The sequence below is a fragment of the Micromys minutus genome, assembly GCF_963924665.1.
Source record: "Micromys minutus genome assembly, chromosome: 24".
Taxonomy (NCBI): domain Eukaryota; kingdom Metazoa; phylum Chordata; class Mammalia; order Rodentia; family Muridae; genus Micromys; species Micromys minutus.
In genome coordinates, this window is record NC_137959.1 from 30,100,250 (window position 1) to 30,114,850 (window position 14,601).

A 14,601-nucleotide genomic window follows, 5' to 3' on the forward strand; every position below is an offset into this window, starting at 1 on the left:
TTCCGGTGACTCGGGAACCCAGGGTGGCAGGAGGGGAAAAGAGACTCTGGAGATTGGCTCTAGTTCGTTTAGGGTCCTGCCTACCCATGGGCCGAGCAAAGAGAATGGTCTCCTGAGGTGACACCTGTCACCAGCCTCGTTTAGGCGCCGGTCCAAAATCACGGTATCTGATTGGCAAGGTTGGAGGGGCTGGACGACGCTGATTGGTCAGTTGGACGTCGGACCAGGTTTTACCCGGTTACGGAAGCCGACGAGGACTGAGCGCGGGCCGGGTGTGAAGGAAGTTAGCGGCAGAATCCCAGAAAGCGGCAGAGAGGGACTCGGATCCAATGGCGACCTCAGAGGCCAGCGGCAGCGGCGGGAATGGCGAGGGCTCCGACCCTTCCGTCACCTACTTCCGGCTGGAGGAGGTGGCGAAGCGAAACACTGCGGAGGAGACGTGGATGGTGATCCACGGGCGAGTCTACGATATCACCCGATTCCTCAGCGAGGTGCGGGCCTGGGAGGCGGGAGGCCCCCGCGCGCTGCCGGGGTGAGGGAGGGGAGGAGGCCACGCGTAGCCGTCCGGCGTCCGAAAGGGACCGTGACCCTCTGAGGGACTGCAGTCTCAGCCTCGGGTGACAACGTGCGTTTCTTAATGCACGGAGCACTTGCAGTGTGCTAGATCACACGCTAGCCCACCATCAACCTGTTTTTCATAAGGAGAAACTGAGGCTCGCAGAGGCTGAGAACTCTCAAGAGCACACACTAAACGACCTAATCCACTCGAACCCATTTCAAAACTGCTCCTCACTTTCCAGGAAGTATGCCTTAGAAAGCAATGTTTGCGGAGGCTTTTATTTTCTTGAGGAGAAGGCAGGATTTTTAAAAAATTAAGAACAATTAAATCATGTATGTGTGCGGGGGCATATGCATTTGCGTTTGGTGCCTGCAGTAGCCAGAGGTCAGAACGACAGGAGCTGGAGTAAGTCAGCGGAGGTTGTGAGCCTCCTGATGTGGGTGTTGGGTATTGAGCTTGAATCTTCTGAGAGAACAGTATGGAACAGTATGTGCTCTTAACCAATGAGGTGAGATTCCCCCAACCCTGTTCCTGGTTAGGCAGTAGTGTGTGTGTGTGCACGCGTGTGTGTGTGTGTGTGTGTGTGTGTGTGTGTGTTAGTTAGTTAGTTAGTTATAAAGACAGCCTAGTTATGTATCCCCTATCTGTCCTAGAACTTTTATGTAGACCAGGCTGGCCTTGAACATGGCTTTCAACCCTTTTGTTAGCTCTTCAAATCAATTCTTATTACCCAAGATCTCTTGGAGACTGTTGGGCAACAGATAATTTCTCCCCTTCTTGTGACAGGGTCTGATGTATCCCTAGGCTGTTCTTCATGTCGATTACATAGTCTCTGTAGACCTTGAACTTCTAAATCTTTCTGTATGTGCCTTTCTAGGGATCCAATTTCTCATGCTTAGCTTATTAGGCATACACTGTCAACTGAATTGATTCTGTAACCTCGACTTTGACAAGAGGATATTGTGTATTTGGTCATGTAGTCACCTCAGTAAAAAAAAAAAAAAAAAGGACTTTTTTTTTAAAGATTTGTTTATTTAATGTATATGGGTACACTGTAGCTGTGTTCAGACACACCAGAAGAGGGCATCGGATCCCATTACAGATGGTTGTGAGCCACCATGTGTTTGCTGGGAATCGAACTCAGGACCTTTGGAAGAGCAGCCAGTGCTTTTAAGCAATGAGCCATCTCTCCAGCCTAAAACAGAACATTTTCGCTACCTCTTGTTCCTTTGCTGTCTGCCATTTTTAACCCAGGGAACCAATGTCGAACAGTCACTAAAGATGAGTTTGAAGGTTGGGTTTGTGTGATCATTTTCTTTTGTCATAGAATATTACCCTTATGGCTGGCATCTTATAACACAGCTTTGTCCTGAGAAATTAATTTCTTGTGTGTGGAGGGTATTGGATGTTATATATGAAGGTCTTGCACATGCCAGGCAAACACTATTTCTGGACTAGTTTCCCAGAGTCACATCTTCCCTCCAGAGTCTCAGTGGGAATGAACTTTTACAAAGAGGACATTATGCTAATAATTTTTTTCTAGTAGAAGGATTTGGTAATTTCTTATGTTTGTATAGTAGACTACTCTCTTCCCTACCCACGGTTGGGAAATGAATCAGGGTCTTTACACATGCTAGGCAACTAAAGTACTCTACCCTTAGCATCATTTGAGACAATGATTTTACTCTGTAGCCCAGGCAAGGCATTAAACTCTTTGTAGGCCTCCTAGTTTAGTCTCATTAGAGCTGGGATTTCAAGTCTATGCTACCACATCTGACTCTCAGGTTTGTTTTTCCTCCTTTAAAAAAAAAGGTTCTTTGGCTTAAACCAAAGCACTGTACATTGAACCAAACCCCTATCCCCCAGCCCAGCTGTTTGCTTTATCACTTGCTATTTTGAGATAGGCTCTTATCTAACCTGGAACTCCTGATTCTCTTTCCTCTGTCTCCCATGTATTAGAATTATAGCTGTGTACTACTCCTGGGCCAACTTCTTGTTTTGTGTTTGTTTTTTTTTTTGTTTTGCACAGGGTCTTTCTACTTAGCCCTGGCTGTCCTGGAAATCACAATGAAGACCAGACTGACCTTGAACTCACAGAGATCTGCCTGCCTCTGCCTCTGTGCTGAGATTGAAGGTAGCCCAGCTTCATTTTTAAAACAACTGGCTGAGAGCACCATGGGTCAAAGTAACAATTGTATTAGTGTGGATACTGGAAACACTTTCTGTGAAGTTCTGATCATATATAATTATCTGAGGAGGGGCGGAGCTTGGCTTAGAAGATCTCTTGATTTCTTTTGTCCATATAGTATTACTTCACAATACTAGTCTTAACTATCTTCTGGTATTTGCCTTTTATTACATTTTCTGTTAAAGTATAGTATATAATATCTAGACAGTCCACATCCCAGGATTTCTTGATTGGTTGAGCATAGATAGTGAGTTTGGAAGGGCTCAGATAAGGAAACATGGCCAGCCTATTTCACCTTGTACTGATGTAGCTAGAGGTGAGATCTCGTAGGTAAGGCTTTCCTTGAGATATAGATTTTTATCTGTAGCTAGCCATTTTTAAAATCGTCATTATTATTATTTAGACAGGGCCTTACCGGTACTCTAGGCTGCTTTTTTGGTGTTCAGACTGGCCTTGAATTTGTGGCAATCTTCCTGTGTCACCTTCCTCAGTACTGAGAGGACAGGCTTGAATCGCCATGCTGAACTTGCAGTTAGCTGTTCCAAGTTAACTCGTCCCACTATCTCTAGTCCTGTCATAGCTTATTCATTTATCTGCTTAATCAAATACCAGATCTTTGCTTGGTACCGCATACTGTTTTAGGTACTAAAGACATAGTGAGTAAACACCTTGCCATCTAGAATAGGAAGCAGACAGTAAGCAGTAAATGAATGAATTGTATTCCATGGATACACAGTAGATAGGTGCCAAGAAGATGATATAATCTGTGTATGTGGTAAGATCATGAAGAAAAGGGTTGATATTTGGGGGGATGGAGGCCAGAGATAATGTCATGAAGATGACTACAGGCCAGGCATAAAGTGAGGGAGCTGTCCATGTGGATGTCCACACAACATTTCTGAGATGGGAATATGGTATGTTTGGAGACAGGCAGTGAGGCTTCAGTGGTTGGATCATGCAATCAGAATGATCAGAGGGATGATCATGTTTTGGGATGCACTTGCTTAAGGATGAATTTTTGTTCTTGATGGAAAAATCATTAGAGACAAAGCATGGTATACTGTGATTTAATGATTAGTTGGGTGGTTCTGGCAGCACTCTTGAGAAAGCAGCGCAGAAGACTAAGGTGGAATTGAAGAGCACAGTTCTGGAAGACATAACTAAGGCAAGGAAGGGTGCTGGACCAGAATGATGTCAATGTGGGCAGTAAGAACTACTGCCTATGTGCACTCTGATGGTACGTGATGCACTGGATTCTAGATGTGAAAGCAAGAGTTGCTGAGGATGAGCCAGGGTTCTGGGCTCTCAGCACTTAGCAGCAGGGTGCTGTTAGATGAGATGGGAAAGACCTGCATCTATCTTTCCAATCTGAAATCACTTGGGGATTAGTGAGGGCTTCTTGATCTGACTATCTTGAATCTATAGGTTTGCCTTTTTTTGTTAATGACTGTGGTTAGATTAGGATATGACTAGAGTTTGTGATGGTTTAGAATGGTACTGTTTTTCTTCTACCAGATTACTTTTGCATTAAAAAAAAATCACTGTTATTAGTTTTATGTATTAAAATTTAGAAATGAAAATAGTACGTATCATTACTTGGTGGGTTTGTGTGTGTGTGTGTGTGTGTGTGTGTGTGTGTGTGTGTGTGTATGTCTATATGTGTGTGGTTTTAATTAAAAACAAGGTGTCATGTACAGTAGACAGGCCTCACATTCTTACGTTGTTGAAGATGACCTCTGAACTTCTGATCCTCTTGCCTTCACCTCCTAAGTATTGAGAGTGTAGGTTTTGTGTTTCTACACATGGTCTGTGGGGTGCTAAGTACTGACCCAGAGATTAGTCCATGTCAGGCAAACCCTCTACTACCAAACTACACCGTTACCTCATATCAGGGGGGTTTTTTGTTCTTTTGTTTTTTTCCTTTTCACTATTTAATACTTTAGAAAACTAATCATAGGAAAAAATTTTATAACATTGGTCTGAAAATATCAAAATATATCTATTACTTACTGTCTGGTTTTTCTGAAGCTACATTTGGCTAGTTATATGTAATGTTACATATAGTGTTTATATATGGTGTTTATTAGATTTTAATGTGAAATTTCTCTTCTCCTGTATGTCATAAGTGAAAACACTTGGGCCAGTGAGATAGCTCAGAGGATAAATGCATTTGCTATACAAGCATGACGGCCTGAGTTCTGTCCCCAGAACCCATGGGAGGGGAGAACCAAGGCTGCGGCACATTCATACACCCACACACCTACACCAACCCCACACACCTACACCAACCCCACACAGTAAGAAAAATCCATTTTAAAACATGAAGTGAAAAAACTTAGAGCAGTTGGCTTGTGTGTGAGTGTGTCTGTGTGCAAGTGTGTCTCTGTGTGTGAGTAGTTTGTGTGTGAGTGGCTTGTGTATGTGTGTCTGTGAACAGTTTGTATGTGAGTGTTGTATGTGAGTGTGTGTGTGTGTGTGTGTGTGTGTGTGAGTAGCTTGTGTATGAGTGGGTCTATGTGTGTGAGTAGCTTGTGTATGAGTGTGTCTGTGTGTGTGTCTATGTGTGTGAGTAGCTTGTGTATGTATTTCTGTGTGAGTGTGTATGTATCTGTATATGTGAGTGTGTGAGTGAGTGGCTTGTGTGAGTGTGTCTGTGTGTGTGTATATATAAGTGTATGTGTGAGTGGCTTGTGTGTGAGTATGTCAGTGTGAGTGTGTCTCTGTGTGTATCTGTGTATGAGTGAGTGGCTTGTGTGTAAGTGTGTCAGTGTGAGTGTGTCTCTCTGTATGTGTATGAGTGTGTGTGTGTGAGTGAGTAGCTTTCTCAGAAGAGCAGTGTAAGATGGGCAGTGCCTCACTGCAGTCTGCATCCTGCCTTCTTGAAGTTTCTATTCTAGGGAAGACCAAAGAAAACAAACCAAATACAAGAATTTAAAAATCTGTCTCTGTCTATGAAGGAAACTTACAAGAAGTCAGGCCAGGCATACAGCTTGTTGGGGAAGCACTTAACAGTGTGCTCAAGGCCTTGAATTCAGCCTCCAGTACTGGGGAACAAACTGCTCTGGAAAAGCCTTCATGAGAAGATGATTTTTTTTGGCCAAAGAACTATGCAGAGGCCTGGAAATGTCTGACTTGGTGGATAATTCATGCTAGGTGCCTGTGAAGGTGAGGTGTTAGAGCCTCTTAAACTAGAGTTACAGGCAATTATGAGCTACCTGATGTAGGTGCTGGGAGCCAAACTTGAATCCTCTGTAAGCACTTTTAATCATTGAGCATTTCTTTAGCCCCTGCATTGCTTTTTTGTTTTGTTTGTTTTTGTTTCATTTTGTTTTTTGAAACAGGTTTTCACTATGAAGGCTTGGTTGGTCTGGAACCCACGAAGTAGATCAGGATGGCCTTGAACACACAGAAATCCCCCTAATGCTGGGATTAAAGGTGTGCTCCACCAGCCTGGCTCCTGCATTTCTTTTTCTTTCTTTCTGTTTTTAAATTTCAAATGCATAGGTGTTCTGCCTGTATGTATGTCTGCTTGAGGGTGTTAGATCCCTTGGAATTGGAATTACCATGTGAACTGCCTTGTGGGTGCTGGAAATTGAACCAGGGTCCTCTGGAAAAGCAGGCAGTACTCTCAACCACTGAGCCATCTCTCTAGCCCTATATTTCTTTTTTTTAACCTGTGTATCTGTTTTAGTTACTGTTCTATTGCTGTGAAAATATACCATGATCAAGGCAACTATAAAAGAAAGCCTTTAATTGGGGATTTGCTTATAGTTTCAGAGGGTAAGTCTATGAATATAATGGGAAGGAATAGGATCAGTAGCTGATCCACAAGTTGCTAGCAGAGAGAGGGAGAAGAAGAGGGACAGAGAGAGGGAGACAGAGAGACTTGAGAACAAGACTAGGGCCTGGTGTGGGCTCCTAAGATCTCAAAACCCACTCCAGTCAAAGGCTACACCCACTTCGACAAGGCCATACCTACTCCAACAAAGCCATACCTCCCAGTCCTTCCCAAACAGTTCCACTAACTGGGCACCAAGAATGCAGATATTTGGGAGGAGTGTATAGAGAAAGCATTCTCATTTAAATCGCCACATATCTCAAGGACTATGTTGTTTCCAGCAACATTTACTTATTAGTGGTGGAGATCAAACCCAGGACTTAACATATTCCAGCCACATCTTTGGAATGCTGAGTGACAGGTTCTTTGAAATAGTTAAAGGTGCATTAGGTGCCTAGGAGTAGCAGGGAGGAGTTGGCAGAAGTTACTGTCATTTTAGAAGACAGTGGCTTTGCCTGAAGGAAGGTAGAGAATGGGATCAATCCCCAGTGATCCCCTGAAATTTTGAGTTTGACTAATCATTCGCTGTGGGTTTTCTCAAGGGTGATTAAAAACAACAAAGCAAAAACCAAACCTATAGTCCAGTTGTTACCTAGGTGGTAAGTAGGCATATATACAGAAGACATTCTGTGTTCCCTCGGTGTTCCTGTGGGTCGACCTAGAGACTTGAAAAAGATGAGGCAAAGGTTAATCCCCATGCCTTGTGCAGGCAGGGTGACCCAATTAGTGTTGTTTTTTTTCCTCATTTGTTTATTCATTTTGTGTGGCCATAGGCATGTGTGCCTGTTCATGTATGCAACTTTGCGAACAGAGTGAGAGCTCCCCAATCTTCCTGTGTCTTAGTTCTCAGTCACATAGAAGACAACCGTGGTCCCTATTCCTAAGAGTTTATAGTCTAATGAGAAAGAGAGACATTAAATAAAAATAACAATTGTAGGTTCTAGATGGCTCAGCTGGTAGAGCATTTGTTCAAGTCTGACTACCTGAATTTGGTTCTTGGGACCTACATAAGGGGAAAGGTGAACCTCCTTCACAGTGTTGTTCTCTGATCTCCACATACATGCCTCACCCACCATAATTAGCTAATTAAAATTGTGATCGTTTATGAAGATACATAAACTTGTGAGAATCTGTAGCAGTGGGGCCTGGGGTACTATGTTGGGATTCCTAGACCTGAATTTGGGACGTGGGGTGGTTTGGTGATCTTGCCAGGTTACTACCCTTTGGCATCAGGCTAGTTTCCTAGGCAACACCCCTGACTTCCCAGGCTCACTCTTATCCCCAAGCAAATGGCATCATTTCCTCCTGTGACCCATTAGTTCTGTTATCTTTCTCTGCCCTGCCATACTTTAATCTTTATATTTGGCTTTGGTGATAGAATGTATTTGGCCAGAGATTGCTCTTTATCATCCAGCCTATTTCTGCAGCTTCCTCAAGCTAATGACTCTCAGTTCCATTTTCCAAGTCAGGTGGGCTTCAGTAGAGTTCCATTGTCACATTTTTACTGCATCGGTATGGAATTTCCATCCACAGAGAACTTGAATAATTTTTTTCCAGCTAGAATTTTAAACTGTAATTGTCATCCCTCTTGTCAGCTCCCCAGTCCCCTGTTCTTTCCATAGGCTTAGCAATGGGGAATGAGTCCCACTAGTAGTTTGTCCTTCCATTTCTTTATTACAGCATAGAATTTTCTGTCTTCTGTCAGTATTTAGTACAGTGACTGAATTTAAGACTATTTCTGCTTCCTATCACGTATTCTTTGGATGGTTGACCTGACTGAGGGCCTTCACAAGAGGACAAAGTTTTCTAATAGCTGTAGTGTTTTACTTGGTTACTTTTGCTTGAGTGAGCTAGAAATAAACACCACACAGTCAGTTGTTTCTTCTCTTTTACTAGTTTATGTGGTAGCTTATCTGAGGTTTAAATACGAGTCGACTGTGGTGTCTCTTATCTGAAATCCCTGTACCTATGACACTGAGTTGGGATGATCTTGAATTTTGAATTGGGAAATGTCTGAGCCACAACCAAAACCCAAAGCCAAACACATAAGAGATTTGTATGCAAAGTAGGTGCTAAGGCACGTGGGCACTATGCTTTACTTAAACTAGTTGAGAATTTTATTTATTTTGGGGTAGAGGTTGGACTGGGGACCTTGGGCTTTCTAGGCAAACACTCTTATGAATAAACTGTATCTCTAGCTTCTGATTGTGTGATTTATTTTTAATTTTGTGTATGTATTTGTATCTATGCCTGAGTACAGAGCCTGTGGAGAAACAGTACCCAGTGTGGTACTGGGAACCACATGTTCCTCAAGAGCAGTTAGTGCTCTTAACTGCAGGGGCAACTCTCCAGCTTCTTGTGAGCTTTGTTATTACTGTGTTGTGTTCCGCCATGCTAAGAATCAAAGTCTGGCCTGCATGTTTGAGCCCACTGCCACTGAGCTGCACCCTAGGCCAAAGAAGAAATTTTTTGTTGTCTAGTATTTTGTATTAGTGTAGACAACCGATATAGGTTACTGAAATAATCCCACACTCTTACCTTGTTTAGTTGTGATTTAAAGGCAAATACACACACATATGTATATACATATTCATTTATTTACACACATATATATGTGAACATATTTGTGTGTGTTTGTGTATGTGTAAAGCTATTTTGACCTTTTTTCTTTTTTCCGTGTTGAGGACTGACCCAGCTGTATACCCTTAGCTCTCCATTTTAACCATTTTTACCTGTGCAATTCAATGGCACTCGATTTATTTACAGTGTTATGTAGGAAAACTTTCTGGAGTCACTTCCTTTCTTCCATCTTGCAGGTTCTGGTGATCAAACTCAGGCATTAAGTTTGCCAGCGAGGACCATGACCTATTGAGCCATCTAATCAGCCTTTCACTATACTTTTTAGATGAAGAACATTCTTATTATACGGATTTAAGCATAACCGTCACCATTTCCACCACTATTAGACATATAGTTACATTAAGTACATGGTTTTGAGAACTGTCACCCCATTCATCCATGTCCAGAGCTTTCTCATTGCCAGCTGAAACGATGCTCATTAAGCAACAGATACCAATCCCCAAGCCCCCGTGCTCTCAGCCTTGGAGACCACTGTCCTGAGCTCTGTTTCTCTGAGTGTAAGGACAACAGGCCTCCATAGACATGAAATCACGTAAGTCAGCTGTGCTGGTTCATGCCTGTGATCCTGGTACTCAGGAGGCTGAGGCAGGAAGTCTGAAGCCAGCCTGGGCTTCCTTGGTTATGGTTGAATTCTGGTAGTAACTCTTCTAGATGCTATTTTAAGTAGAATTGCTTTCTTTATTTTTCTTCCTCCTCTTCTCGTCCTTGTCTTCTTTTTGGATCATTTATTACTGGTTTATGGTAACACCTTTTTTTTTTTTTTTTTTTTTTTTTAAGCTTGTTCCCTAAAACTTGGTTGACTTAGTTTGTAAGCTGTTGATATATTTCTTTTTCTTTTTGTTTTTCCCTGTCTCCCTCCCTCTCTCTGCTTTCCTTTCTTCTTCTTCTTCTTCTTCTTCTTCTTCTTCTTCTTCTTCTTCCTCTTCCTCTTCCTCTTCCTCTTCCTCTTGTATTTGTGTAAGTGTCTTGGCTAGAACTTTGAGTGCAGCACTGAACAGCAGTCCCTAGAGCTGGTCTGATTTTGTTATTGATCTAAGAAACAGTCTTTCGCTTCTGAGTAGTCTATTGTATTTTTTTTCATAAGTGATCTATATTGCTGAAATTTCCTTGTTTCTACTTTTCTAAGATTATCAGGGTGTTGAACTTTGTCAAATGCTTTTCTTTGTCACTGAGATGACTGAGTTGTTTTTTCCTTCTTCTAGTTAATATGATCTGATAATTGATACATTTTTTTCTTTAAAAAATTTATTATGTTTAAACATTTATTTATTCAAAGTGGGTGTGCATGCATGTGTGTATGTCATAGCACATGGGGAAGTCAGTAGACATTTTTTAGGAATCTGCTTGTTCTCTCCCTCTATCATGTGGCTCATGGGGAATGAACTCAGGTCAATAATCTGAGTGCATGAAGACTCATGTGTGAAAAGCACTTTACTAAGAATTTTCCCATCCTTACTGATCATTAAAAAAAAAAAATCAACCGAGAAAATAGGGCACACACCTTTTTTTTTTAAAGGATTTATCTATTACATTTATACGAGTACACTGTAGCTGTTTTTCAGACACAGAAGAGGGCACCAGATCTCTTTACAGATGGTTGTGAGCCACCATGTGGTTGCTGGGAATTGAACTCAGGACCTTCGGAAAAGCAGTGAGTGCTCTTTAACTGCTGAGCCATCTCTCCAGCCCCAGGCACACACCTTTAATCCCAGTACTCAGGAGTAAAGGCAGGTAGATCTTTGTGAGTTCTAGGACAGCCAGAGCTATGTAGAGAGACTTTGTCTCAACAATAACACAACAAAAGTCTATCTGTCCATCCATTTACCCACCCACCCATCCACCCATCCATCCATCCATCTACCCACCCACCCACCCACCCATCCATCCACCATCCATCCATCCATCCATCCATCCATCCATCCATCCATCCATCCGTAGAATCCTCTTGCTGGGTGATGGAGACATACATCACTCAGGAAGCAGAGGCAGGCAGATCTCTGAGTTTAAGGACAGCTGGAGCTACACAGAGAAACCCTTTCTCAAAAACAAAATAACACAACAATAGGACTGGAGAGGTGGCTCAGCAGTTAAGAGCACTGGCTGCTCCTCCAGAGTTCCTGAGTTCAATTCCCAGCAATCACATGGAGACTCACAACCATCTATAATGGAGTCTGATGCCCTCCTCTGGCATGCAGGTATACATGCAAATAGAATAATTTTTTTTTTAAGGTACAAACCTCTCAAAAGAATAAGAGCAAAAAGAGATTTCTTTTGCTCCTTAAAAAAAAAGATTTTAATAAATTTATACATGAGTAATCTATATTACTTCTCTCCCTTATTGTCTTCCCTCCAACTCCTCCCATAATCCCCTTCAGTGTTATTATGTTCAGAGTTCCTATCTCACAGCATACATACTGGTCCTCTGGCTCTCACACTCTTTCTGGCCCCTTTCCAGGATGTTCTCTGAGCCTTAGGTGTGAGGGTTGTTCAACTCAGGGGATTTCTAACCTGTTAGCATTAGCATTATTTGTCTGTAGTTACCTATAAAAAGTTGAGCTTTTGACTCTGAACTGTCTTCATTGGCTTTCCTGGGAGAAGGGTGAATACAACTTTTGTTTTGGGCATCATATTACAAGCTTGAAAGGGTTAAGAGCTTTAAATGCCACAGCTCACCTATGGGGCAAATATTGAGTAATAATAAAAAAAAAATCTCGTATGTGTCTTAAGCCTTGCCTTGGTTTGCTCTTGAGCTGAGTATGTTATTACACAATTTGTGGCTCCCACAGAGCGTTATCATTTTTATTCAGAATGGCTGAGAGGGATGCTTTCCTCCCCTCCTTAAGTTGAGATCTGGTTTTCTTTGTTGATTCCACAAGTAAAAAGAGTGAGGATGAAATTATAAAGTAGTGGCATTTTTGTTTTATTTTTGAGACAGGGTCTCACTTTGTAGCTTTCTCTAGCTGTTCTTAAATTCTATATAGACCAGGCTAGTCTGGAACTCAGGCTGTCAATGTCTCCCTGAGTGCTGGGATGTTTGTTTTATAAAAGATAGTCAAGTCTCAGTGTGTTACTAACACCCAGGCTAGACTTGATTTACTAAGGTCAAGCAATAATCTTCTTACTTCAGTCTCAATGAGAATTTTCTTATGTAGTGTATGTAACCCAAGCAGCTCTCAGACTTGCTATGAGGAGGACTCTGAACTCCAGGTCCTCCTTTGACATTACTAGTATCTGGATAGCATGTGTGTACTATTGTGTTTGATTACCAAAGCCTTTAAAAAATAATAATCACTGAGTGTCTTCTGTGCTTTGTTGGATACTATGTAGTATATTACAAATTATACTACAAATTGTGTATATAAACAATTTCAGTTGTTTGCCCTCATGATTGGATGGCCAATTGGAAAGTGGCATTTGAAGTTTGGTTTTTACTGAGTGCATATCAGTTTCTCAACATTAGAAAGTTCAAGAATGAAGGCAAACATTTAAGTCCGAATGCTCTCTACAGAAAGATTTGAGATGAGGATTAATAAATTGCTTCATGGTACAGAACACTTGGGTGGGCAAGATGGCTCAAGAATAAAAGGTGCTACAAATAAATCGCTTCCTATGCCCTAGTCTTTCATCCCAGCACTTGGGAAGCAGAGGCAGGTGGGTCTCTGTGAGTTCAAGGCCAGCTCAATCTACATAGTGAGTTCCAGGATAGCCAAGGCTACAAAAATAGACCCTATATTCAAACAAACAAACAAATTTCCTGATTTAGGAGCACAAAAATCTCTCCTTATTCTGTATTTATTAGCTAATATAGTAGTTTGTCTTTTAAAACAGTCTCATGCTTTGCTCATGGTGGACCTGTTTTTTAGAAGAAAGCAAAGTAAAATGTTGTTATGCTTAGATTGTTAAAGTTTTCTTTTAAATTAAATGGGTTGTTTATTTTCAGCCATATTACTTTCAATCATAATTTTTGTAAGTTTGATTCATTTTACACTGTTAGTGACATGCTGAGTCTCTCGCTTTTTAGTTGGGATGTGTGTGTGGGGTGGTGTACATATAGCGTTGGGATCAAAGTAAGGGTCTTGCCCTTACTACGTAAGCATTCTGCCACTGAGCTCTCTGTAACTGTAACCTTTCACTAGGAGTAGTAAGTAGTTCCTGTTCCCTTTTTCCCTCTTCCCACTCCTCTGCTCTTCTCTTCTGACGTAAAAGAAAAGTGAATGTAGGGGTGGCAAGATGGTTCGTTGGGTAAGTGTGCTTGGTGCAAAGCTTGAGTTCAATTTCCAGAATCCATAAACTGACTCGTGCAAGTTGTCCTTGGATTTCCATACAAGTGACTTGAGGTGTGTACACACACATAAAGTAAATGTAATAAAAAATTTTTTTGTGTGAAGAAAAATGAAAGTTTCTATGAAAAAAGAAATACAGCAGTAGGCTGGAGAGATGGCTCAGCAGCATTTGCTGTTCTTTCAGAAAACTTGAATTTGATTTCTAGATGGCGGCTTACAACCATCTATAACTACTTCAGAGGATCTGATACCTTCTTCTAGTCCCAGCAGGCACAAAGCACATGTGTTATGAAACAGACATATGCAGACATAGCATCTGTCCATATACATTAGAAAGAAAAGAAAGTGCAGCAAGCAGGGCGCTGCATCGATGTGGGGCCACCTCAAGTTTCCTATGCTAGTCCCTGAGCCAGTCGCTTCATTGGCTCCACTCCTGGTTTCGGCCTTTGTGGTAGTAGAAAGTATTAGAAGAGGCCACGGAAACCAAGCTCCACATAATGCCTTGCCATGTGATGGCCCCTCCTTCAATCTCAGCTCAGTGGCTGCCTCCCATGCTTTTTTATGGCAGTATTGTAGATTTATTTCCTTTCTGCCATCAATTGGAGAGTAGGGCAGAGGCACCCTATGCAAGCTACTTCCTCTGAACTCGTCTTGTAGTATCTTCTATTATGTGTATGTGTATGTGTCTGTGTGTGGATATGTGCATGTGTGAGCACAGGTGTCTGCAGTTTGAATCCCCTGGAATGGAGTTACAGGAGGTTGTGAGCCACATAGTAAGGTATGGAAACTGGTCACTGGCCCTTTTCAAGACTAGTACATATTCTCAACTTCCGAGCCATCTTCCCAGCCCTGAGTTTAGTCTTATTCCTGATGGTTTTTATCTATGCCTTCTAAGTGCTGGTTTGCAGTCATGTGCCACCATGCTTGGCTTTTATTTCTTATTGTTCTAGCCAAGACAATATTTATCATTACTGTTTTACTTTTTTCTTGCTGTGATGAAATAGTTGACATTAAGGAGGGATTTATTTTGACTATCAGTTTGAGGGAATATGGCCTACCGTGGCAGGGAAGCATGATACTGTTGAGAGATGGC

At 41.8% G+C, this 14,601-nt stretch overlaps 1 protein-coding gene across 1 annotated transcript in view; it reads left to right on the plus strand.

Moving 5' to 3' along the window:
• Positions 1-270: 270 nt before the first annotated feature.
• CYB5B (cytochrome b5 type B) overlaps positions 271-14,601 on the plus strand; it is a 36,720-nt gene continuing 22,389 nt past the window's right edge. Inside the window, exon 1 of the mRNA XM_080936867.1 lies at positions 271-491. Within this exon, the coding sequence (XP_080792993.1) occupies positions 330-491 (162 nt within the window). The 5' untranslated portion in view covers positions 271-329. The remainder of the gene's footprint in view (positions 492-14,601) is intronic.